Below are 27,698 nucleotides of genomic sequence, written 5' to 3' on the forward strand. Positions count from 1 at the left end.
GGTGTTCAGTGATGAAGAGGGTTCTGCACTGGACAGAAGGAGTGCACATTTCAGAGCTGATCAGAGAAAAATAATTTAAAAAAAGGCTCCACATCAACATGTTAAAATGCTACACCACACGTCCTCTCAGTCAGTGTTTGATTCAAATCTCTTAGTAGCTGAAAGGCCCATTGGGAAATATGGGAAAAGTGGGTTAAGAAAAAGTGAGGCCCTTCCCTGTGGGAATAGAGGCCTCTGAGTTCAGTAAACGACTGCAGGGCAGGAAAGGAGGAATAAGAGGAGGAGGAGGAGGAAGAACAGGAGGAGAAGGGGAACAGCCGCAGAGAGCCACGCTTATCATCTCTTGTAGTGGTTGGGCGCGTCGGCAAAGGCAAACTTCAACCTGTAGGCTTCAGCCAGCAGTACGCTCACTTCCTCGTTGCCCCAATGCATTGTGGGAAGGTTCTGCAGGAGGATCATCAGACCCTGTTGAAAAAAAAAAGAAGGAAAAAAAGAAATTGTTTAGAGAAAGAGGACGTATAACATTTCATGAGAAAGACGAATCTTAGAAAAGTACAACGGACAGGAAATTGGTTTCAGAGATAAAACAGAACAAGAAGGATTGAACGGATGAGTTTAGGGGAAGAGAAAAACACTGATGTGAAGAGACAATAAAAGTGAAGATGAGTCAGGGTGGAGGAGGAGAAAAGGAAAGAGAGGGGAAGTCAGTATAATATACGGTACAAAAACCCAACTATGAAATTGTCAAACACAGCAGCAAGGGTTTAGGTCGGCATTTGCAATCCTCTGTTTCTGACCAAGAACCAAGTTGTTCTATTTACTAAGTAATCAACAAGGAGTTGTAATGTGTGCAAATTAGAATTAGAGCTTATCTGTCTGCAGAAGAGAAATGAGCAACTATTTTGTTAACAGATTAATTGTGTAAGTAATTTTCAAACAAGAATGCCAAACATTTATTTTATCTCATTGTAAATTGAATATTAAGAATGGACACGAGTAATGTTTCTCAGATCGCGTAATCATATGAATAACTCAAGGAGGGGCGATTCCTCAAAGAGGCAAGCGGTGTCTATCACTGTTATCGACTATGGCGTCACATCAACTCTCTCTGTCCATACTGAATCGTGTGTGTGTGTGTGTGTGTGTGTGTGTCTAAAGATGTACATCTGTCACAACTTCAGCCAGGCCTTAATTTTTTCCTGTTTTGCCAAAACTCTCATGTCATTTCAGACTCTGCCATTCCCCTATGCTCTGCACTACTTGCTGATTGCATTCACCTGGTCTGTCCCATCGCCCTCACTCACCTGCTCCTCATCAGCTAATCAGCCCCTACAGAGTATATACATGTGTATATATATATATATATATATATATATATATATATATATATATATATACCGTAATTTCCGGACTATAAAGCGCACCTGACTATAAGCCTCACCAGCTAAATTTAGGGTAAAATACAGATTGCTCCATATAAAAGCCGCACCCGACTATAAACCGCAGGCGTTTTGATGTGTAATTACCGTAGTATATAGGGGTTCCTGCTACCACGGAGGGGATTGTCGGGAAAGAGATGACTGTTTGGGAACGCAAAGCGTCCCATTTATTAACAATAAATCTTTCAATCATTCAATCAAACTTTCACATCTTTGACATGGCGAACAGCATTCGTGCAGAGTACAAATAATACAACGGTGCAAAGTAATACAAAGTGCTCGCCTGTAACACGGCAGTAAAAGTGCAGTCCCGCAGCCGTTTACGTTATCAAAATAACCAACCAGGTACGTGCAGCAGCTCTATTTCCTTCTTTGACAGCCAGATCGATTGCCTTTAACTTAAAAGCAGCATCATATGCACTTCTCCGTTTGTTTTCCATGTTGAGGGTGTTTGCATGAACACTTCCTTCGCGCAAACTGTCGCTGAAGCTCTCCTACTCTTTGTTTTGCTCTCGCTACCTGGCGCCAGATGTCTGCCTCGGTCTCGCGCATCCTCGGTAGTGCAAGCCCCTGGTTACCGTAAGCCGTATGAAAAGCCGCACCGTTGTATAAGCCTCAGGGACCAGAACGAGGGAAAAAAGTAGCGGCTTATAGTCCGGAAATTACGGTGCACACCGATCCATTTCCCTCAGTTCTCTGCCAGATTGTTTTTTTGCCATGCAAGACTCTCCAGCGGTTTCCTGCCTGACTTCCCGGTACCGACCTTGCCTGCCACGGCTTTGTCTGGCTCCTGGTAACTACCTCAGCCTTCTGTTCCTGACCAAGATTTCAGTCTCTGCTCTCATGGTTCCTGATTGCCTGTTTCCAAATGCTTGCCTGGTTATATGGTTCCGGCTGCCTGCTTCTCATCGGATTGTCTGCCTGTGTTGTCTTCTCCCTGGTACTGAACATCTGCCTGCCTTGACCAAGCCCCCTGCCACTGCTTTGTTATACTGTTTGCCTGTCTGCCTGAGCTTCAGTAAACTGTCGAACTATCTCCATCTGTTCTGTGTGTTTTGTGCTGCAATTGGGTCCATACATCACCCGTTACAACGTATGTATGTGAGTGAAAGGGTTTTTGAGGGGATGTGGAAGAAACCACAAGTAAGTAGGCTACAACCTGCAGTCAGACACACTCATTACCTCCGAGACTCCTCTAGTCTTAGAGTGTGTGTGTGTGTGTGTGTGTGTGTGTGTGTGTGTGTGTGTGTGTGTGTGTGTGTGTGTGTGTGTGTTCAGCCGAAGCCACTTTTACACACACTGTGTGTGTGTGGCATTGTAAAAAAAGAAAGATTGAGTTTCCTCATAACGTAATCGTAGTAATCGATTACTCACATCATCCCTTTGACAATTGAAGATGTCACCTTGGGCTCTGGGAGGTTGTGATGGACATTTCTCACTATTTTACATTGTTTGATCAAACTAATACAAAAGAAAAACATAAATGGAGAAAATAATCTTCAGATTAACTGACAATGGAAGTAATTGTAAATTGTAGCAGTAATTAAAAATACTGGTGTTACAATCAAGACCCCATTTCCACCTGGAATTGATGTGCAATCTGTCAATATTTGATCTGGATAAGTAAAAATGAATGTCAACACAGAAGCTGCAATCAGAATGCAATCAGCTAGACAACATCTGTGATGGAATCGCAGCTAGGTATAAATGCAATTACGAAAAAAACAGTAAACAACAAGTTAAAAAGGCCACATAAGTCTTAATCATGTGAGCGGAGCATTTTGGATGGAGTGCAGAGCAGATATTTATAAAAGTTGGAGCGTCTCCCACATCTCCTGCTCTGATTTCTCTCCAGTATCGCTTACCCCCATGAGTTCAAAGCATGCCCAATCTCCCCTCTGTCTCACAGCGGGTGTCATTCATCTGATAAATAGAATGCAGGGACATTCTACACAATATAAACCTCATGCCAGACTGTACCTATATTCGCAGCAGGTCTCCAAAGTGAACAGCCTCTGGCATGTTAGATCAAGGTAGACACAATATAGTATAGTAGGACACAATATAGTATGCAAATGCAGATCGCATTTTGTAAACTACAGAGCCAAAACTATGTAAAACTTTGTAAATGCGACTACAGCACAAAGTATTATTACAAGCTGTAGTTGCATTTGGGATCAAACAAAGTACACCCTTTGGGCTAATGCTAGTGTAGTAGACAGGCACAGTTACAATTGCTTTCTGCCCCTTCCTGTGTGTCTGAGTGTGACACAGATGTTATTAACGTAGTCAAAGTGGTTTAATAACAGCTGTGAGAGAGAAAGTGAAAGAAGATAAAGGGGCCGGTGCTGATATGGGGAAGATGGGGTGTGTGTGGGGCTGGTGGGTGTCAGGAAAGAAAGAATAAAGTGTCAAGTACAATTCAGTGGAGCTGTAGTCTTTCCCCAGATTCCTGTTCTGTACATTACTACATAAGTAACAAGACAGACAACACACACCCTCAAACACACACACACACAAGAGCGCGCAGGTTCAATCTCGCCAACTAATGCCTCTCTCTCCAAGGGGAATGAGACTGGTTAGCAGTGAGACAGACTGATTCTGTGTGTACGTACGCATGCTGAGGACCAATGTCCCGGGAGCTTTCATCATCAAGGCTTTCATCATTGCCGTGACAACAGGGTTTACATCCAATCACGGTGTTGATAATCACATCGGAGGACAAATCATGTTGGGGCTTCTGGTGTCGACGCTCATCTGACTCATGAGCAGTTTATCGGGAAGGATCCCCGTTACAAAACACTGGTTAAAGTATTTGAATGTGGTACCTCATCTTTCTACAAGTGCTGAGAATTCAAACTACGCAAAACTTTAAGCGGGTACAATCACAACAGCGAGACACTTTGTGTTATTTTACCCTCCTATGTATTACATTTATGGTGTTTGGCTTCATTAATTTTTTTTCCTTTCTCGCACATTTTTAATGAGCCAATGAGACGACCCTGATGACTTTACGACAAAAAGCATTTATATTCTGAGCAAGAGCGGAAAAGGACACGTTTTCTTCAACTAATTAAGCTCAAAGCTGCCATTCTAGCCAGATTTGTATAGATTTGGCTGCAGCTGTGTTTCATCTCTGCCTTCTGAATAACTAAAAAAAAAAGGTGAACCTCAGTTTTGACGTATTCGATGTATGATAAGTCTTAATCTGAAAGAGAAATTGGTGATTATTTTTGCTGCCTTGTGGGAAAAATTCACAGCTCTGCTAAATCTAATTTGGCCATCAGAGTTGTCAAAGCTTAAAAACAGGACTCAGTTCACGATCAGATTCCCTCTAAAATACAACTCCATATCACTACCATCAAAATCCGGCTGCTTATTAATTCTAGTTAGAAAAAAGAAACCGCTATCATATATACCACTTTAAGAAGACGACGTGAACCTTGAATTTGAAAGGCTGACCTAATACCACCCCCCTTGGTTCAGATAGACGCACTTCTGTGAAGTATTATCGCTGTGAGGGATAGAAAAGGCAGCCTGATCAGAATTCAGCTTGCCTTTCTCTCATCTGTATTCAACAGAGCATCACCACCAGCGCTCCCCCCTTTCATCACTCACAACCTCTCTCCTTTACACACATGCACACGCGTGCCAAAAGTACACAGTGAAAGGACTGCGTGTCAGCATCAGTGGGTTCATGCGTTGTATATTTATGATTATGTTATGTCTGCTTATGTAAAAACAATCAGATGCTAAAGGAAAAATATTTGAACTGCAGATGTCCTGCTGAACATCTGTCAGGCGCATTAAGCTGAATACAAATAACAAATATTAAATTTAAATAGGACAAAGAGGGAGCAGATAAAAAAAGGGGGGGAAAAACAGCTATCAGAGACTTGTTCAAGTTTCCGTTTGACTTAAAGAGCACAGTTCATGTGTATGTATTGTATGTATTATTGTGAAAGTGTGTGTGTAGTAAATTTTTTCTGCATCGCCCTGGTGGTCCTAGATGCCTGAGGCTAGACACCGTGTACCTCCCCTACTATACTTCACTATACTTCACTGCCCCGGGCTCTTTCAGAAAAAAGAAAAGCTTCCCTATGGAAAAATAACACTATATTCAGGTTACACATGACTAAGCAGTGTAGTGAAATGAATACGGTATATGCTGAGGAGCATTGCTAGACTAAAATAGTCCTCTTACAGATTTTGAAATTCATTTTGAATGCTGGAATTCAGATGAGAGATTTAACAACTGAACCAAATAATTGAGATGCCGGTGATGTTGCTTTAAAGCAATCCTTTGAAACGGAATAGGAAATGTTGGCTTATAATATTGACAGCAGCAGTAATGCTATTGACTTGAAAGACCCATATTGTAAAAAGTAAGATTTTCATGTCTTTTGTTATTATAAAGCAGGTTGGGCTGCAATACAAATACTGTGAAAGAATAAAAACACTCAATCCACAGAGAAATGTACACAGCTGTATTCAGAAACTGTCTTTAAACGAACCGTTAGTACTTCTGTACCGTTGTGATGTCACAACTGTACTGTAATTAGGTAGAAAGTGCATAGTGCCGTTAGTCATTCCCCAACTGCAAAGAAGGTATATATAGATATCTATATATAGATATCTATATATATAGGTATACACTGCAAAGAAGATGTGTGTATATATATATATGCTGGACACACACACACATATATATATATATATATGTGTGTTTACATATATATATAAACACACATGTTTATATATACATATATATAAACAGGTATATTCAGACAGACAGTATGAGAAAAATAATGTGTTTTTTGAACATTAAAGCATTTAAACATAATAAGTATTAACATGAAAATGAGCATAATATGCCCCATTTAAAGTTTTGCTGGAATTTAATCTTCTTGTTGTACATCACTCTTACATAGAGAGGCTGCTAACGCTAGCTAGTCATCTGTCTGATATTAATACAGACAGCTTACAGCCTCATACATAAAATGTCTTATTTTACGTTCACAGAATAGAAAATACATAATAGTAGGGAAATTTGAAATATATCAACAATAGGCACAAATTGCTATCCTGCAGGAGAAGGACCAACCGCAATCTAATCAAGTGCTTTTCTGGGTGTTACAGCCGTTAGGTGACACACCCAGACAAACATACACACAGCATGCACACAAGGGCACTCATGCAATCATCCACCACACAAGTACACACCCATAGTGACTGAGGAGCTTCATTAGGAGCATATTTCTGCGTGGTAACCATCTGCTGGATATCACTTCTGTTGGGCTAATGACTTTAATACGGTTTAATTGCATACATCTAGCTGTCAGGGGGGAATGCTGCCCTCACACCACTCTACACAGGTGGCAACACTCCACGCTGAGAGGCTACCAGTATATGTGTGAATGAGTGTGTGCAATTGCTTCAGAAAAAAAAGACAGGAATCTGTGCAATCCATGAAATCCAATGTATGTTTATCTTGTGTTTGCGGGTAGTAAAGGTGTGAGAGCGAGAGATAGTGTAATGGGATGTACGCATGTTTCTTACGGTGTGTGGCTCTGTGTAACAGGAAAAAATCAGCAAAAGGGACGATACAGTGAATTTAAAAGTTCGGGCAAGACAGAAAAAGGCAACAGAGTGTGTGTATGAGTTGTAGTTAGCCGTGTGTGTGTGTGTATGTGTGTTGGGGGTGCAGGTGCTAGTGGTTATTCGGGTACGGCAATATATTTATCCCACAATACTAACAAATGCATTGATTCACCATTACTGTACACAGCACACTTCAAAGGGAAAGCAATTAGCTTTCCTTCTCCTACGCTTGGCGAGGCTTAAGGCGGTTAATGGCTATTGATAGTGAGGGGAAAACAGATTGTCAATAGAGTCAGTGCTAAGGCCCTTTCTTCAAAAAGTGAATAAGAAGGTTACGCAAAGAGCCAAGGCAATTGTCAAGAGAATATGCTTGCTTTGTGTAGAGTTTTTTTGCATCTTACCAGGGTGAGCTGACTTGATCACATCTCAACATCAAACTTGTAAAGCTGCACATGCTAAGTGGAAAATATTCCACCTCGGTGAATGAGAAGAGCTGTTGATTCACTCTGCGGGTACTTAACAACAAAAGCCACAACAATAACCTGAGGCAAAGCAGGGCTGGTATACTAGAAGACACTACATTTCTAAATATGCTCTGCCGGCAAAATTTGTAGTATTTGGGAGCACTGAGCTGAATTAAATTAAATGCAATATATACATGTGAGTTAAAGATGACTATTAGTTATGAGAGATAAAGCCTCAAATGGAGTCAGACAGAAATATTACTCCACGTACTTTCAACAGTGACTGAAGCCACTGTGTATAATAGTGGCTCCTGCTGAACACACACACACACACACACACACACACACACACACACACACACACACACACACACACACACACACACACACACACACACACACACACACACACACACACACACACACACACACACACACACACACACACACACACACACACACACACACACACACACACACACACACACACACACACACACACACACACACACACACACACACACACACACACACACACACCACAATTAAAGCCCACTCTTCCTGTGAACCAAACAGTCTATCTGCTGGCAGAATGAGGTGGTGCTAAGTGAAAGTCTTGCAAGGTGCCTTGCTGTCTTTCCTGCAGTGTCAACAACACAGCAAGCAGCAAAAGCCTTAGAGAAATTAATGAGGATGCGGACAGGTGTGGTGCTCACAAACATTCAGACGCATTTGTGACTAAAAATGGGAATCATCTGTAGTTGCTTTTGTGACATCATTCCACCTCCGACCTACTTCAACCAACAAATCTACATGAACGCACAAATAGAGTCACGCATAGAGATGAGGCTGCTCACACACAGCCTGTCACCTACATGCACACTCCAATTGGTGGTGGTAATGGTGTTTTGCAGCACCCTGAGGCGTAATGGGCCTAGGCAGGGCTCTGTCAGGGCCATTAGCTTGCTGTAGTTCGTATAATTACACAAAATGGGCACACTGGCAAGCAGTGGGTGCTAATGTAGGAGTGGGGCACTGTAGCATGTGGTGGTAAGAGCTGATGTAGGATGGCAAAGCCAAGATGTCTTACAAAAAGGTTGGTAAAAAGCTCGGTGGATTATTACAGTGGTAGCTGCAGCATGGGGCGTGTTACAGTATGATGTCAGGTTGGGGGGGGGGGCTTACAGACACCATTTACGTCTGTATTTAAATTTCTAGAAGCAGAGGTTTTCAATAATAAGCTCTGTGGTGAACAAGTTTATGATACTTACATTTTGTTCAGCAGGATAATCTTAGCAAATTAACACCACTTTTATGATTTTTAGTGTAAACTTAATTGCCAGAAGTAAAAAGTTAAGCTATAAACAACCACCCACTAGCTTCCAACTGATTTTGCTTCTATGGCGTGATGACATTTGTCATCTCATTTAGCCTTTTTTAAGACACGAACAAGCTTATAAATTCAAGAGTGGGCTTTGACTGGTGTATTTTATCTCGTAGAACAAAACGTTAAAATCTCTTAAGTCTGCGTTAACAACAGACCTTATTTAAAGGATCTAACCAAAAACCCATTCAAAAATCCCATTGACTTCGAGACAAGGGAATCAGAAATGCTAAAATACTTACTCGCTTTAGAGGTTTAAGGACTCTCGTAACCACGACATGAGCAACAGTCATTCCCGAGCTTCAGTGGTTTTAATGAAAAACCTAATTTATAATCGTAAAAATGGTAGAAAAAAGTAAACATTCAAACCATCACTTTACTTTTCTTCTACATTACATTACAACACCACAGTCAAAACTGTAGTACCAAATTACTTATGCGGTAAAAACTTATTCTCTTGTTGTAGTAATGGACCATTCGAGGGAACTGTGCTGTGCAGGAGTGTCAGGTTCCGTTTTAAGCGGATATAAAACAGAGACACACATTCACACCTCACCGGTCTTTCGTCTTGGAAATGTCAACAGCTGTCTGTAGGGGAGTTCTCTTTTAGTACCTGGGGCAAGGGAGGTGGTTTAAGCTGTCTTTAGCACATCAAGAGGACACTGTGCAGCTTCTCACCTCTTTACAGTAATAAGTCACATCGAAGCAGTAGTACTCAAACTCAGAAATGTATAACACTATTCCGCAACCCCCCGCAAAGGGGTTATGAGGTTGTAGGAGCACCCAGCACTTGTAAATCGTAAATCCTCGACTTAGCTTTGAGTAGGGATGGGCATGAGTACTTCATTCCAAGATGGAGGGGTCGCATCACTTCCTCAAGGGCCAATCGAGTACTCGTTTTTCCTAATCTATTTTTAGAACGCAACGCATCTTCCTGCAGGAAAAATGATAAACAGCAATACGGCCTACCCAACACCTAATGCTTATTCTCAGCAACAGTCACAGTTACCCTTTAAGGATTTAGTTTTCACGACCACAACTTCAAAACATTGTTTCCTTACAAAAATGTAATGAAATCTGTGTTCTCATTCTGTTATGGATCTGTCCCGCTGTGGAGAAAATGTGCTCTTCTGGCACAGAGGTAACAGTTATCCGCAGGTGCTGCTTTGCCACAACTCTCAGTTTTTGTAGTGGTGCCTGTTAGATTTCCACCACTCCATTGGGTTTTGCATGGACGAATGCATGGCTCACTTTAACAAGCTTCAAGCTCTCAGCTAGTCCTTCCTGAAGAGGGTGTCCAGTGCCTCGATGTTGCGGCCCCTAACGTCACTGCTCCCCTCCATGTCGTCTGGACCTTGCTCAGTAACCCCGTCATGTAGGTCACAGAACTTCTCTCGGATAATGAGGCGAAGCGCTGGTTCCACAAATCGAAGGCATTTGTGTTGCGGGTCAAGCGCAGAAGCAAGAGGCGCTGCACACAAAAATACTTGAGGTCCGTTGTTTACCCTTTGAGTTAATTTGAAACAAGGACTACTCGAGGAATCGGTCATTCACGCCCATACCTAGCTACGAGTGATTCATCCCAAAGCTTTCCTTATAATACTGTGTATAATGTATATAATATTTTGTATGATAACCATGAAAAGGATGTCAGATCTGTTTTAGCAGGAAGTTTAGGGGGAGGATTTAGCCTGCTCCTTTACAGCCAATCTTCAACCTCAGCATGAACACAACCAAAAAGTTAAAATACCTATTTTCAAGCAACAGAGCAGAGATGTAGTTGACCTTCAAAATGTTGCCGAAATAGATGCAAAACGAGCACTTTATAAACCCAAAGCGGTCCGCTCACACAGAGTGACGGCAGAAAGCACAGTTAGTGATGAAATATGATGACTATGATGATATCACAGACGCGGTTTTAGTTTATTGCAGTACATTTAATGTAGCCCTGAGAAGTACTGGAGAAAAAAAGATGAATGTGTGAATAAACAATAGTCTCTTTTAACATTCATGTATTTCCAACACGCTTAATGTGCAGTAGGTCAACAGCAGCCAATGATTGTGTAAACCAAACTAATTCATAAAGTACTGCTATGTCCTTTTTGAAAGGAAAAAGATAGGGTGACGTGGGATGTGGGTTCAACCTTTTTGTGATTTAAATACTGTGGGAGTGTGAATGAGAATATATGACGGATGGGTTGAAAGCTCTAAGTATGCATGAAACCACAAGTGTGGGTGTTTGAGTTGAGGTTATCATTTGGCTACTCCAGCCCCTCCTGACATCTCAGAATAATGTATTTTAATAAAAAAATAAAAGTTCATGGATATTCTTCACTGAAATAACTTCTTTGCTCTCAGCAGTTCACTCTCACAGTCGGCAGACTTTAGCCTCACACCCATTCTGTACCATTCAATGCCAGCCCAATGACAAGTTCATAACCTCTGGGCAAAAAAAGCAGCCAGAAGCAATCTAAGTACTCAAAAAGTTGTCTGTGTTTCCTATGTGTATTGAAGCATTTACAGTGATATTTTACTCTGCTTGAGTAGTTTCACTTTTCAGCATGGACATCTTCAAAAGTTCAAGAGTAGTCAATAATTAACCAATTGCTCCTTCTGCCTCAACCATTATAACCTCAAATCTGGTTGTTCTTCAGTGTTTCAAACATGCAACACTTCTTTAGCCGTATACGTATGAGCCAATCCACTGTAATGCATTACTGTTGTGTATCCATGCTCACTGAATACCATGCCACTGCTGCCAGTGGTGTTTCCAGGACACTGAATGAATAGCATGTGATAAGCATTAATAACCAATGCAGAGATAATTCATAACTGAATTCCAAAAAGCATGTTAGCATCCATTGTAATGTTTGTATTCAAAATGGGGTTGAGACAACCAAGAACAGCACTAACATGCAGTTACCATACCATTAACTTACTTCTATTCCTCTGTCACCTAATAGTCTCTGGGAAGCAGTGATTATTTTTTTCACTAACACTCTCATCACTTATTACTTTGCTTTGATACAATTTGTTTGATAAGATAATGAAATTAAATGTTTTGTTTGCATGATGAAAGCAAAGCTAATGCTAGCTGCTGTTTGGTTTACAGTCGGCCTAGCAAGCTAGAAATGTGTAATTTGTCTACATTTAACTGCTAAATAAAGTGTTTACACATTCAACAGGGACGCTGACATAACTAAAACAATAAATGACGATATCTCAATTTATAAATGTTATCTTTTTGTCGCTGCTATGAACAGAGTTCATCAGAGTCCCCAGGCCACCCCCTAAGATCGCCATTTACCACTGCTCAGCATAATTGGCAATGTGAACGGTTCAATGGTCACTTTACCAAAAAGAGGCCCTGGGAATTTTAACATACTAAATTCTACAAAAGAAGAATAGTGCCTTAACAGTATTCCTCCAGCCGTCACTCACTGGCAAGCTCAGAAAGGTTAATGCCACTCTAATCAAGAGTTCATGATCCCTGAAAAAACCCCACAGGAGCAAAAATGCCCAAGTTCTTACTTTGACAGGATAAATAAGCATTTAAATCAAAAATTCAATAGTTATGTCTCAGTTCACGACCCAGCCCATTCTTCAAATCTCCTTTCTTCTCTTTTTCTTAAAAATCTATTCTCCCTCCTGCTGCTGCAGTCTGTTTATTCCCTACAAGCGGGTCAATATTGTTGTTTATCTGGCATTTTTGTGTCTTAACTGAGATGAGCAGGAGGGCATGCAGTTGGCTTATAGGCTGACAAAACAACTACTGTTATTCTGTTATCTTAGGGCAAAAAAATCATAAAACTCTGACTCTTCCTATCTCCATTTCCCTCTCTATTGAGGATAAACCTTAGCCAATGGTAATGTTGGTAATGACACTCAGACGGCAAGGTTATCATCCCACACACCATTGTTTTGAGCTGATAAATGCTTATAGACTCCTGGCAATGACAAACTTGGGCTTGCATGCACTGATCAACAAAGCAACGACACAACATTGTTGTACAGCTAATAAACAACTGTGTCTGTGCAAATATTTTAGCACAAACACACACACTTTATGTCTACCCAATGCCACACCATGACTGATCACTACAGACTTTGCAAGCAGCTTTGGTCACCAAAACCGTACGCAACGATAATTCAGCATCCACGCCTTGGCAAGTTAGCTGTAAAGTGAACTTTGGTTGTCAGTGATGGAGAGCTTGTAGGTGGAAGGAAAGCAGTGAAAGACTGATGTCACAGAAAAAAAGACTGGATGGCGTTGAGGGCTATACAATTACTTCCACGATATTAAATCCTCTCTCATTTGTTCCCCTACTCCTATTTTTTTTAGCACAAATAGATTCATATGGCTAATAGATTCATATGCCAACATCGGGCGCAGCACTCAATCAATGGGGTGATTATTAAAAGTTGTTTACTGGAGGTGGCCTTGTCTCACTTTCTACACTATTGACTAGAGTGCCATCCATCAGAGAAGCTGCAGACCCCAGAGAGGGTCTTCCTGATACCAGCCAAGTTTGGGAGAAAGTTATGGGGGAGAAAATGAGGAGGAGGTCTTGTCGTGATGAATGGAGGAAAAATATGGAATTAATCAGAGGAGGGATCAAGGTCTTTACTTGAAATTGCAAGGAGGCAACTTGCTATTGCTCCTGCACACACATGCTGATCAAAAATAAAGAGGTGCACCGGCTAGATTAAATGGGATGATTAATGTCTTTTCAACATATCACGTCATAAAATAACAGAAACACAATTATGCATGTAGAATGCACTGCAGTACACAGGAAGATCAGTCGAAGGCCCTATGCACAGTATTGTTGACAACACTGCAGCATTTGTTTTGGCAAAGTAAAACATCTAGCATGACCAGATGTCCCGATTAAACAGTGAGAGTTCCAGTTTTCAAGCATTTGTCCTGGCGTCCTGACAGGGAAACACTTTGTTCTGATAATTAGACTGAATGAATTCAGTGTTTTCACAAAACAAACTTTAAAAGAGGTCTTTGTGAAATGTTTCACCAAGCAAAAATAATGGCTTTATTAGGACAATGGTAGGGAGTAAATTAACACTAATGTCTCTTTCTTTTTCTATCAGAATACAAAGCAGGGGCAGGTAAAGCACAAATACCAGGGAGGTGACATGAGTGTTCTAAATGGCAAAAACCAAAGAAATTGGAAAACTGGTAGAGTTCAGCCTAACATAATCAAAAGGATGCTTGTTTTATGTGAATAATATAAGCACACTTTTCTCATGACATTTTGAAAATAAGGGGGTTGCATACATTTATACCAACAGAAATCAGATGGGCAAAACACAGCGGCGTAATTAGCTTTGCCTCTCTGTATAAATGTGTTTGGAGTATTGTTTAATACTCTAATAGTGCTTTAGGATTTATAAACCTGTGTCATTTGGGCTCTAGTACATTGTAAGTGCAGATGCTGCAGTTATTAACTAACTGGGGTTTCAAATTCAATACATATGGACTGCCACATCACTGTCCAATTTCTACAGAATTTGAGGTTTTCATCTTTGATAGAATATATTAATTACTGTTAAAGTTGTGTTCCCAGTCACAGTGATTGAAATAGTGCTGACATTTCCAGAACACTCTGGTTCCTCTGGAGTGCCCTCCTTTCCTTTATTGCCAAGGCAGCCTAACCCACGGCGTTCTCCACACGTAACTGATCTGAGGACAGACGCTGACATTTACAAAAGGTCCGGGGTTTTTCACACACCATTAATTAAAATGAAAACAAATCTTTGTCTCCCTCTTTCACTCTTCTGCCTCTCACTTTCTTTCCTTCAACTCCTCGTGGGGAAAACTGTAGTGACAGTGAGTTTCCATTTAGACAGAACTAATAGGTTTGCTTTCACATAAACGCTTGGCCTCACATTAACGATCACGATGGGGGATCCTCGCGACGGGGACTATTCAGGAAGGCTTACTAATGAAATCTCAGGGACATGCTGTTGGCCGAGATCAAGAGGCTCCACTGATGGCCATGAAATTCATGCTGACAAATAATGCTCTTGGTTTTGTTTGTGAATGGACACAAATGTGATCATGCCTTTGTGGATTCTTTTTCCTGCTGCTTGACCTTTGGTGTAAAAAATTGGAATCAGATCCTTGAACATGCCAAATCAAAATAATTATAATGCATAAGACTAGTATTATAAGGAAACGCAGAATACAACATTAATAAGGTCTCACCCATAATTGAGCATCCAGCCATTTCTTTAATCACCTTCGAGTAAATCCACGGACTAATGTTTGTACGCAATATGCATCTTAATATGTGTGATGGTGCAAGAGTAGGCAACATTAAACATAAAATAAAGGTTTAGCGGTTAAAAACTTGACTTTAAATTCACATTACACAAATGTAGAGGTAGTCTTATACAGTGTAATATATGTAAATGAGCTTTGAGGTATAAACAAAATAAACGATTCATGCTCAAGCACCAGGAAATATTGCAAGTGTGATAAAGAAAGTCAATTTAAGCTAGTACACCACCTGGAATAGTCCTTCATGAGGCTGTCATCTTTAAATATAAATTGCAAAGTGGCTAAATTGTATAAACAGCAATAACTCCCTTTTTTCCTGGCATGCATAACAAGTTGACATTTGTGCTAAAACCTTTTACAACTATTTTCTGCATCTGAACCTTTTTTTTTTAAATGCACGCTATTTAATTTCTGGGATGAAGTACAGATTCACAATCAAGCAATTTCACATTTGCAGGCTTAGGGACCAGAGTGCAGATGTTTTTAAATAGTCATTTTGGAGGCAGCTCTGCAGTGGCCCTGTTGGTAAGTGTCTGCAGGTAGCAACAGACTAATGGGAAATGGTGACGAATGTGCTCGTCCTATGAGAAACAGCAAACCTGCATAATATCTCTGCCCATTACTGTGCACATGGTACGTGTGTTTGAACTAAAACTGCACAGTGTGAGGGATAATTGTTTATGTTGTCATGTCTATGTGCATGTGGCTTTGAGTGACACAGAAAATTGCTGAAAATATGTGTGTGTGTGTGTGTTGGTGCACACTTATCCATGCAGTCCAGGCCTACAGTTAGCAGTAGTGTGCTAGCTGAGGTGGAACGGTGGAAGGCAGATTGCTTGGGGAGTGCCATATTCCTCCTGCTTTTCATTTAGCGGCTTAACCAATCCCATCCCACAACCAGCAGAGGAGATTCACATTTACTCCTCTTACTATGTTTGATAACAATGCAAGAATTGTCCTTTTTTTTTTTTTTTAAATTACTTTCTGCATGCATTTTTTAATTAAAACTACTAAAGTGAATCAATCAACTGTGTTCCCTCTCAGGACCCTAAGCATGTAACTCGTCAGCAGTTTGTCATACACTGCTGCTCCCTGCATTCTACGTTTTTACATTCAAGACAATTAACTCTCACTTTTATACGGTGACTGACTACACTGCAGTGACTGGGCAGATTTAGAGGGTTATGTGTATTAGACAAAATGACCTAAAAAGAACAACTTCTTTTTCAACTCCCACATTAGCGAGTTGAAACCTGTAACTTTCTAATCTGATGTCTTCACAGCTTTGAGTAATGGTGAGATCTATGACAATGTATTACAGTGTGATTTCAAAGCAGAGTGTAATTAATGTATTACAGGAGGCTCCAAGCACAGCAAAGCACAAATCAATCAAAACAGTAATTTACAGCTATAACACAAAACAACAAGCTGTTAATGTTGTACTGCGCTAACTAGCTGCTAAAAGTCTAGTTAGCCTCCAGGCCTGGAGAAGTTGGAGTAGCAATTCAGTGTAATAATGAGTAGATTGATAAAAACAGGTTGGAAACTTTAATTATATTGCTGGAAGCATGTGCTGTTTGGATGAATGCTGAAACGGCGAGACAGATTTCTAAAAAAACATTAATGCGTGTGTTGGATTGTATTTTTGACTGCCAACATGTTACTCCCTTTGGACAGTTTCAGGGCCCTATACTATGGTGTGTCTTCTCAAACTTTAGGCAAAACAAGTTTAAGATGCCTCTTAAGCATGCAAAACTTTAGCGGCAAACTGTTTTCAGCAAAGTTCTAAAAATCATCTTGTGGGGAAAGTACTACTGGCAATTCATTTAATAGTTGTCAAGACATATCACTAAAAAAAATATGTAAACCCTATGGTGATGCTGAAACAAAACCCCAGGGGATTATAGTAGTTTGATGACTTTATGATCTGGGGTCCAGGAATATGTGTAAGAAATGTCAGAGCGATCTGTTCAACGCTTGTCAAGATATTACTACTACAAAATAGAAATGGCAACTTCACAGTGGTGCTAGAGGACCAGTATAAGTAAGCATGATTCATCATCCAGGAACCATGAATATCTGAACAAATCACTCTAGCAAGCCATCTATTAGGTGTTGAGATATCTAACTGGACTTTGACTTGTTGGTGGCAGTAGAAAAAAACTCAGGGAAATAAGTTTGTAGGCTTCACCCTTTAGGGGACCAGGAGTGTCTGTACAAAACTGCATCGCAATCCATTCATAGTTCTTGAGACTTTTCATTTAAAAAAGACAAATTTAAACTTCATGGTGGCACACATAAAACTCAGGGTATCACCGGCAGTATGCCTGATCCTCTGAGGACCATAAATGTCTGTACAAAATTTCATGGCAGTCCATTCAAGTAGAGCTGAGCGATGATTCAATTTGATGAATTTATTCAAAGTTATGGTTTAAAATGAAAAACGATTTTCACTTTATTTTGGGTAATTTGGGTACGGAACCCCGAGCACCCATAGCTCATAGAAATGTAGTGTCGGTGATGTGTCTGTGTTTTTGTTCTGGTGCTCTGTACAGATCTGACACCCACGTTTGTGCTCTCATCTCTGGCTGTCTGAAGCTCTGTGTGTTGTTGTGCCACAGGAGCAGCTGGCTAGCTTGCCAATTCTGCCTCGCTTTCATGCAACCCCGGTTACCGTTAAATAAAGTTTGTTTGCTTTGGTTTAGGGATAAAACATTTTGATATCACCATCGCTTAGTACATACATTTTTTTTAACTTTACTTGGGCTTAAAGGGGTGTATGACTATCTTGAAAATGTTGGAACGTATTCAAAGTGTTGGAACACATCCGCGTGGATATTAAAGACTTCAGTCTGGACCAAAGTGGTGGCCGAGCCGAATGACACACATCTATGGAGTAAGACAAAAAGATGTGTCCATGATTAAAAGATTTGTCCGTGATTACATCCATTCGTATTCCTAACTAAAAAGATTGTACACAAAATTCTGCTGTCATACACAAGTCTGAGAAATTGTTCGGGGTTAGGATTGTTTTTATGTGAGTATGAATCTAAAAGATGTGAGTACAACTCTAAATTCTAAGACTACAAAGTGAATTCAGTTTGTGGGTACGAGTAGAAAAAGTGTTGAAATGACAACGTGTCACATAGCTCACAGGCAGGTCACAGGGGAAAGTAATCGAACAGTGCTGACAACAGTCTACCCACTGACACCGCCGTTAACTCAGGGGAAGCATCATCACAGCTAAAGTCAATATCACATCCAACATTTATTTATTTTTATTTAGTTATTCATTTCATGAAATTGTACTGTTTTAAATAATAGTTATCAGAATCCTGCAACACAGAGCTGATAACGTACCCACCAGCTCATAGGCCCAAGCACCTGAGAGACATGAACTGATGAAGCCTCTTGGATGAAAGGTGACACGTCTTCCTAGACAAATAACCAAGTCCTGTTGCTTTTGACTGAAATTGCTTTGGGGATATTATTATTCAAGGTCTGAACAGACTTAATATTTTTGTTGTTTAGACTAGTTTAGTCATTAGCCAATAAAAGCTCTAAATGCAAATTTATTTTTTTTCCAATTTTGGGAGAAATGTTGTCAGTAGTTGATTTGTTTTTGTTTGTTTTCATCAGTGCTAATTAGTTAACTTAGCTATTGCAAGTACTAACTGAGCATTACCGGCCGGCATGTTGTTAGCTTGTAAGCTAAAGCAGTATGTCTTTACGTCCATAAACTGTATGATATTTAAAACAGTACAATTTCATGAAATAAATAAATAAATAAAAACAAATAAATGTTGGATGTGTGATTGACTTTAGCTGTGATGATGCTTCCTCTGAGTTAACGGCGGTGTCAGTGGGTGCACTGTTGTCAGCCATCCTCGGCTTTGGTGCATCATTCGGGGTTCGAATACTTTCCCCTGTGACCTGCCAGTGACCCATGTGACGTCATTTCAAGACTTTCTCTACTCGTACCCACAAACTGAAATCGTGTTCACAGGGGAGACTTCGTAGTCGTAGAAATTAGAGTTGTACTCACAGCTTTTAGATTCATACTCACATAAAAAACTCCTAACCCGAACAATTTCCCAGACATGTGTATGACAGCAGAATTTTGTGTACAACTTTTTTATTTACAAATACGAAAGGTTAGAATCATGGACAAATCTTTTAATGATGGACTCATCTTTTTGACAGCTGTCTTACTCCATACACATCGCCATCCCTAAAAACACTCCATTCATAATTTCAATGATGAAGTGCCAAGTGTGGGAACGAAAGGGTAGATAAGCAGGAATAGGTGGCAGAGAGATACACAGTGAAACAGTAAACCAAAACATAAGATGAAACTGAACAAAATAAGAAATAAAGGATGGAAAAAACAGAGCGGGTGGGAATTAGTTACAGAGGGAGAAACAGAGGGACAGAGATGCAGAAGAAGACAGAATGAGAAAGAAAAGCAGACACAAGAGGAAAGGGATGCTGTGAGGGTTGTTGGATAAAGCATGTGGAGATAAGAGCTGTTCAACAGGCCCTTGAGAACCTGGCAGGCCCACGTTTGAACTCTGAGGCTCAGTGGATCCCCGGCAGAAATCTCTTGGAATTAAACACTAAAGCTGAGAAGAAATATTTACTTTTTTCTCTTTCTTCACTAATCTGTGTCAAAATAACACTGTAAAATGTATTCTGATTGGTTGATCAATTTGTGAAAATTAACTCTTTTCTCTCAAAGCCATGACAGCAAACAAACCATCAAAATATTCAAGAACATTCACATTTGGAGAGTTAATTTGCAAAAACAGTTAAAACTAATTTTTTTAAATGAATGAACCGACAACAGTTTGATTCATTTTCTTTTTGAGGGCACAATTAAAAAAACACCTTTTTTGAAAATTTTTAAAATAAATTGATGTATCTTATCAAAACAACCCAACACCAGTTTGATTGATATTCCCTTGATTGCACAAAAATAATCTGTTTTTGCAAATGAACCCTTAATTTGTTCCTAAGAATGCAGACACGTGTTTTTTTTTGCAAATTCATACTAACATTCACAAAGTAATTTCTCATTTTTAATGTGAATATAAATGAATCTGGTCTGTGACACACACACACACACACACACACACACACACACACACACACACACACACACACACACACACACACACACACACACACACACACACACACACACACACACACACACACACACACACACACACACACACACACACACACACACACACACACACACACACACACACACACACACACAACTTCCCACTAAGAAAAAACAAATAGACCATGAGAGCTTTAATGTATATTGGGCAGGGAAAATGCCAGAGTGACATTTGGCTCTGTGTGTTTCTGAGTATGTATGGGCTTGTGTGTGTGTCTGTGTCTGAATGTGTACACTAAAATTTATTGTAATATAAAAATATAAGCCTGTTCCAACAAATAAATTCCTACTTCTCACTGCAGTTGAAGCCACTAGTTAGGAATTTACAGGACCCCCAGAGCCATCCAGTGAGGGATTCTGTGAGTATATACTATTACTACTGTATGATACGTTTTATCATTTAGGACTCTGGAGTCGTGAACTAATACTGCAGAAAAGTTTGGTCTGACTGTGGGGTACATGAGGGAGTACATGTTGGAGAGAGCCAGTGCAGACTTGACTACCAAACAATCTGAACTTTGACCAACAGCAGAGGCACATTTTAAAAACAAGAATAAAAATCTACAGCCATGAGGCAGTACTCATAGTGGTGCTTTTAATAACATGAATACATGCACACAGTGACAGAGGTAACATGCTAATGCTAAGCAGGTATAATGTATTTTCACCATGTTAGTTACACAAAGGGAATGCCATTAGTTTTAGAGGATTTTGGTCAGAAACAGAAGTATTGGAGAAATTTAAGGCTGACGTCAAAGAAAATCTTGGTCGACCGAAAAATATCTGCTTTCTCTAGATGAACTTTATTGGCCAAAGCGATTTTCGTTTTAGTTTTTTGCTTTGCAATTGGAGTGTTGTGTATTTACACGATGCTACCAACAGCAGCAGTGTGACAAGGTGCAGAGCGTTTTTTTTCTGCACGTTTTAGATTTCTCTCTGCTCTAACACATCTGAGTCTAACGACAGTGGCCCTCCTGGAGCAGGGTTCCCCACCCCTGCCCTAAAGGAAAAGTCTGGGTCATTAGAGCCATTAGAATAAATTGTTTAGTGACTGTGAATGTCTGTACAAAATATGCTAATCTAGTAGATGTTAGGATATGTTGGTAGAAAAGGGAAAACTGACCTGCTGGGGTAGATGAAAAATGAGGACAAAAGATAACTGTCAGTAAAACTTAACCAAATGTCGTTGAGACATTTCAGAAAAAATTGAGTATTGGGATTCACCATGAACGTCTGTATGAATGTCATGGCAATCCAACCAGTAGTTGTTGAGATATTTCAGTCTGGACTAAATGAGTAGTCATGCTGCTAGCAAACAGAGAGGAGCAAATTATAATTGCAGAAATTTAATTAGCATTTTTTTCCAGTGATGTTTAGTCACAAGTCTCTTTCTTACTTGTGGGTGCACTCATTCTGATCATACAAAAAACATGAAGCTGACCTAGCTGTCTTCATGCTGATGGTGTTTTAGAGCTTCCTGAAGTCACGATTATCAGGTCTTCCGTTGCTGACTGCTCTGCTCTCAGTATGCCCGTTCAATTTATGAATATTTCCATATTTTCTTTTTACCATATTAACACAAGATCAGCGACTGTAACTACACAAAGGTTAGCGAGGCTTTCTGTGTGCATAGCTCAAAATGCTGAAAAAAGACATTTCAAAAACCTATCACCATCTTAAGTTCAATCTGAAATGGAATCCAACAAAAAGAAATCTTATATGAACTTCACTTGAGTGAGAGAAAAAGGGGAAAGAGGGGGAGAAGAGCATGAAAGTAAGACCAGATGAATCAGTTGATGACGCATCTGTAAACCACGACAGCCTCCAATCTCACTCGGTGGACGAATCAGCTTTAATCAACTGGCCTCCATCTAAAACACAGATTCTTTAGAACTGTAACCCTCCAACTGCTATCCCATTTGAGGACTTCTGATTTGTTACATGGTGACAGTGTCAGAAAGAACAGAGTGGCCTCATTCAAGTACTGAATAACACAAGTGATTTTACTAAATAAAAAACCCAACATGATGGCAATAGTTGCAAGGACTGCTACTGTGATCCAATGTGTCTTTCATAGCAATTTTAATTCTTTACTTTGTGGGAAACAGTTTATTTTATTTAGCCTCCATTTCAAAGTAGTGGCAACTCAGGGGAAAATAACTTGACCTAAAAGACAAGGCTTTTCATTCTTTGTGAAGGTCATTACGGAAAATTTAAATCACCTTATTAAAAACATTTTTATTGTAAACTTTCACACAGCAGATGTTTTCATACAGTCTTGCAACCGCCCTGCAACTTCACTGAAAATCACCTGCCTGCAAAAACATTCTCCCAAAACACGAAGCATTTTAAAAGAGGCTGGCCAAAGCCATGAGTTCAGCATGGTGAACTATGTGCAGCAGAGCAAAATGTCTGTGTGTTGGCCAGCAACCGCTTCATCAGCTGATATTGTGATCAAAACTGCGCCCCCTCTGCCGTGTCCCTTCATTGGAATGACTGGAGGTGGCAAGTTACTGAGTGACTAAGTGAAAGCCCTTTTAACGTAAAGAAGTTCTCACTGCATACATATATCTAGTGTTATCTAAAGAAAACAACACCCTCCGGAAGGCAGTTTTGCTTACTTTTTATTTGGAAACCAGTGATATAGAAGTCCTATGTTTATCGTTGTGTCTATTTCGAAAGGTGGTTATAGCCTTCAAGCCTCAAGCGGGTGCAAACTGCAACACAATGCATAGTCAGCTTTAATTAATCGTCTGTAACATTGTGTCTTGGGAATAATGGCGTAGGATATAACATTACACAAACGTGTGCTACACCGTAAATGTAGTCTCAATATAAAAACTAACTTTTCTTTTTTCCCCTCCATTGCACTAAAGTTTAATCTGTGCTTACATCTCCTACTCCTCTCTCATTGCCACCCTGATCCTCTCCTCCCTCTACGCCTTCTCTTTTCCTCTCATCTTCATGAGGAATGGCAAGCCAGGCAGTCAGTAAAACTATGAGGAGCTGGAAGGACAGTTTGCTTGCATTTGTATATTTGTTCAAATGTGTGAGTTTGTGCAGGGATAAAGATAATACGGATGACCACACATGTGCACAGACGTAAAAAAAGAGCAAAACAAAGGAGCATCTCATATGTTGACGGTAATTAATCAGGGCAGCATGTTGCAATGTCCTGAAAAATAGACAACCTTCTGGGCTTTTACAAGTTGGCAAAGAAGAGAGAAAACTGCAGTTAGTCACGGTCAGGTGAGAATGTGAAAGAAAAGAAAGTCACTTAACAAGAAGAGTAGAGCAGACAGCGCTGACAGTCGGACTGCAGGCTGATAGTTGCCTGGGTCAGACTTTAGAATCCACCCGTCTCCACAGAGTTGACTGAATCGTCTGGCACTGTGACAAAAAACTGCGGTTTCTCAGTTAAAACACAAATCAGCCAATGAGCATCACTGGGGGAGGGGGCTAACAACTAGCCAATCACTGCCATGGACGGGACTAACACCGTTGTCAAACGGTACATTTACATCACTGGCCAATCATCACAACCCCGTTAGTTAACCGTGCCATCCTCCGCTGCTGCCATGCAGTCTATGGTCGCTACTGTTACAGCCGTAAAGCGGTGGATAAGTTGTTTTGAGCTTTGCAACCTCAACAAAATGATTTGTTTCCCTGTCATATTCTGATCCGATTAGATCTCATAACATTTTGGAAAGTCTCGAAAAGAATTGTACCCCCATTCAAGTTGGAATATTGCTATACCAGAAGTTAGCTGTCTCAAACCGGAAATCTCTTGTGTTTGGTTAGGAAAAATCGAATCCCCCCCTCCACCACGGAAAGCATTTAGAGTGCAGACAATGTCAGACTGAAGACGGAAACATAAAGAATTGGACAATTCTGTCTGATATGCGGCAAAGCTGATGGTTGTTTGATAATCACCTGGTGGACAAACGTTTCACCCACTATGGTCTGTACTGACTTTGAGTTAGCTGAAATTTTTATTTCCTCTGACTCCCTTCTTCATCTATTGCGGCTTTTTGAAAAGTTTCTGTTGGTGAGTAATTCAAAGAAGGGAGATGTGAAAAGACAAGTGACAGGTGCGATGCAAAGTGAAAAAAAAAAAGAAGAGATAGTTAAGAAATGAGACAAAAAAAAACAGTAAGAGAAGAGAGCGCAGTCAAAGAGGAGAGACGATGTTTGCATGTGATGATATTAGAATGTGTTGCTTCTGTTTAAGAAGCCAGGTCCCCCAGTGAGCTGGCAAGCAAAGTCACCTTCTGGCAGCTGTCTACTGTCATCTACTAATGCACTCACAACGACTTTTGAACCTCACAGTTAATGACCAGAGGTAAAGCAGAGGGGTATAGGCCATGAACAGCTCTACAGTCTGGTGGTGTGTTTTGATGTTGTTTTTTTTGCACAAAACTGAGATCCATTTAATTGATACAAAGCTTTGTAAAGTATATCACCATCAGCATCACCAGCTGGCTTTGTAAACATGTATGTCTTAATGTATGTGTGCAAGCCAGTCGGTGTGCCTAACTCCTAAGAAGGAACACAAAGCTTTATAGTGCCCCCTGTGTTTTGTGCGCACATTACCTGAAAATCCCTCTCCTCTAGAATTTCTTTTCTCCACCTCACCAGGAAGGCAGCGCACACGTAGAGGTGGAAATGCGAGAAGCCCTCTGGTTCAGCCTAGTGAGAGACAGAGAGAGGGAGGGAGAGGGGGCGAGAGAGAGAGACAGAGAGAGAGAGAGAGAGAGAGAGGAATCTGTTGATTTACAACAAGTTTAACATGTCACATACTCTGCTGTTGTATTGTTCAAATAGTAGCTTAAGGTTGGAAGGAAAGTATCTTAATTCAAAAGAACAGATAAAAAAAAAATTAAACATTTATTCGTAACAATCCAGAAATTTACATTTGCAGGGCGACAGAGACAAAGAAAGATACAAATCCCCTCTTCCTTGCACAGCTTTTTATTTCAGCCCCTCGTTATGTTTGGCAGCTCATTTTTTTATGACTTGGCAATGAGCAGGGGAATTAAAGCCGGAGAAAGACAAAGGATGAGATGTTCCTTGTTCTATTCATTTTTTTTCTCCGGAGCCCTATCACAGGGAGGATAATTACCAGGGCCTTTAAAAGCAAGTGAATAGGGAGTATGTGCCTCCTTCAAGGTGGGATAGAAAATCAAGTGCATTTTAATGTGAGCTGAGAGAATGCATTCTGGCAGGCTTGTCTGGGGGTTTAGTCACACACATACTGCATGTTATTTTAGCTTAAAATTCATGGAATTAAAGTGTGGAATTGCACTCATGAATCTGTGTCTCTACTGTATGTTTACCCAACTCATAGATGTACTCAAATAGAAGCGCGCACACACACACACACACACACACACACACACACACACACACACACACACACACACACACACACACACACACACACACACACACACACACACACACACACACACACACACACACACACACACACACACACACACACACACACACACACACACACACACACACACACACACACACACACTTTTGAGCTGGAATGCTGCTGCCAATTTAAAAAATGAATAAATACAAATAAAGTAAGCTAAATAGAACTACTGTATGTCACTGTAAATCCGTCAGGCTCACATGCACACATTCAAATACACACAATTTATTACAATTTACAGTTTTAGGAACCCGACTCACACACCCTGTCTTCATTATATGCTATGCTCTGTAGACTGTTCGGAGCAGGTGAGCAGATAAAAAGAGCCCATGGCTATGCACATGTTCCAATAATTCAGCCATGTTTATCACATTTCACTACTAATTTACAGGATTGCAATTAGATAGAGGGGTGTAGTATTACCCATTTCCACTTTGTCTGTGTAACCAACAGCAAATGTTGCTCTTTAACCACCATACTCATTTGTGTAGAACAGAGGGCTAGGAATTAACAGGAACTGCCTTTCTGCTGTGAAAATTGAATTTCACTCCAGGAACAAGTGGATAGACAGATTTAAACAGAGGCATGGCGTGATACAAAAATAAACAGAAAAAATATGCCGGGTGTCCGCTTGAACTTCTTTACTGCATTGTTGCTTTTCATGTGTCTGGTCTTGCTTGACAGATTGATCCTCCCTACGCCTTTGTGTACATCTCCTGTTGTTTGGGTTTTACCTCCCACTTAGTTAATTTTCAGAATCTCCCAACTGAGAGTGTATTTGTGTGAGTGAGCGAGTGAGAGAGAGGCATATCAGAGAAAGTGAGCAATAGGAAGAGGGAGCACAGAGGGTGGTGAGGGAGGAGGAAAAAAAGGGTGGATGTTTGTGAACAGCGGAGCGTAGCGTGATGTGAGTTGTAAACTGGCAGGTGATTGGCTTGTTGGTCTAACCTTGCATCTCCAATCCAAACAACAGAAGCAAGCAAACACACTCTCACGCACAAACACAAACACAGATGAGTTAGTATACGAGTGGCATACGGGAGCACAATATATTATCTGCTCCCAAAGCTTTGCAAGGTTTTAATTTCCTTTCTTCTATGAGTTTCTGTGTGTGTATGAGAGAGTGTGTGTACATGTGTGAGTTCATGGATGAGGGCACCAACAAACTTGGGGACTGTGAAACTCTGATATCTAGTCTCTCTGTCTGCCCCCCTCTCCCCCTTTTTCAATCACCCCTTCAATCTATCCTCTGCTCTCACAATCTCTCACCTCCGTCAGTCTCATTCAACAAATGCCTGTCACCCACCCTCCTCTCTTTTTCTCATTAATATGACTGTGATACATTTTTTAAAGGTTAAAAAGTGAGTTTTCTTCATCCAAAACAACCCCTGTTAAGTAATCTTAATATTTTGATTTGTCACCGAGCATTCCCATGACGCTCCATCATTATTAAAAACCTATTGCCTCCATTGGCTGCAGCAGGAATGACAGCCTTACTAATGGCAGTATGTATGCCTTTTTAGTATCACTCAATCACTTGCACGTTTAAGATATTTAAGTGCATTATTCTGAGGTAACACTGCATCTGTAGTCAAGTAAAAGCCATGGTCCTTAAAAACACTTCAATTTAAAATAAAGAGCAGAACATGCATATATATATATATATATATATACAAATACACACACACACACACACACACACACACACACACACACACACACACACACACACACACACACACACACACACACACACACATATATACTGTATATTGGATTAGTACGCAAAGCATGGATATGCTTTATAAGTAATACATCTGGACTGACTGCACTGTTAAGACCTTCTACTCATTGATTAAAAATTATGTTTTAAGCGTA

General features: G+C 40.3%; 1 protein-coding gene across 1 annotated transcript in view; it reads right to left on the bottom strand.

Moving 5' to 3' along the window:
• Window positions 1-211: 211 nt before the first annotated feature.
• Window positions 212-27,698, bottom strand: part of tbc1d22a (TBC1 domain family, member 22a) — a 133,874-nt gene continuing 106,387 nt past the window's right edge. Inside the window, exons 13-14 of the mRNA XM_083935120.1 lie at window positions 24,968-25,063; window positions 212-465 (exon numbers count right to left, since the gene is read on the bottom strand). Of these exons, the coding sequence (XP_083791246.1) occupies window positions 337-465; window positions 24,968-25,063 (225 nt within the window). The 3' untranslated portion in view covers window positions 212-336. The remainder of the gene's footprint in view (window positions 466-24,967; window positions 25,064-27,698) is intronic.

The sequence above is a fragment of the Echiichthys vipera genome (genome assembly GCF_963691815.1).
Source record: "Echiichthys vipera genome assembly, chromosome: 20".
NCBI classification, from domain to species: Eukaryota; Metazoa; Chordata; class Actinopteri; order Perciformes; family Trachinidae; genus Echiichthys; species Echiichthys vipera.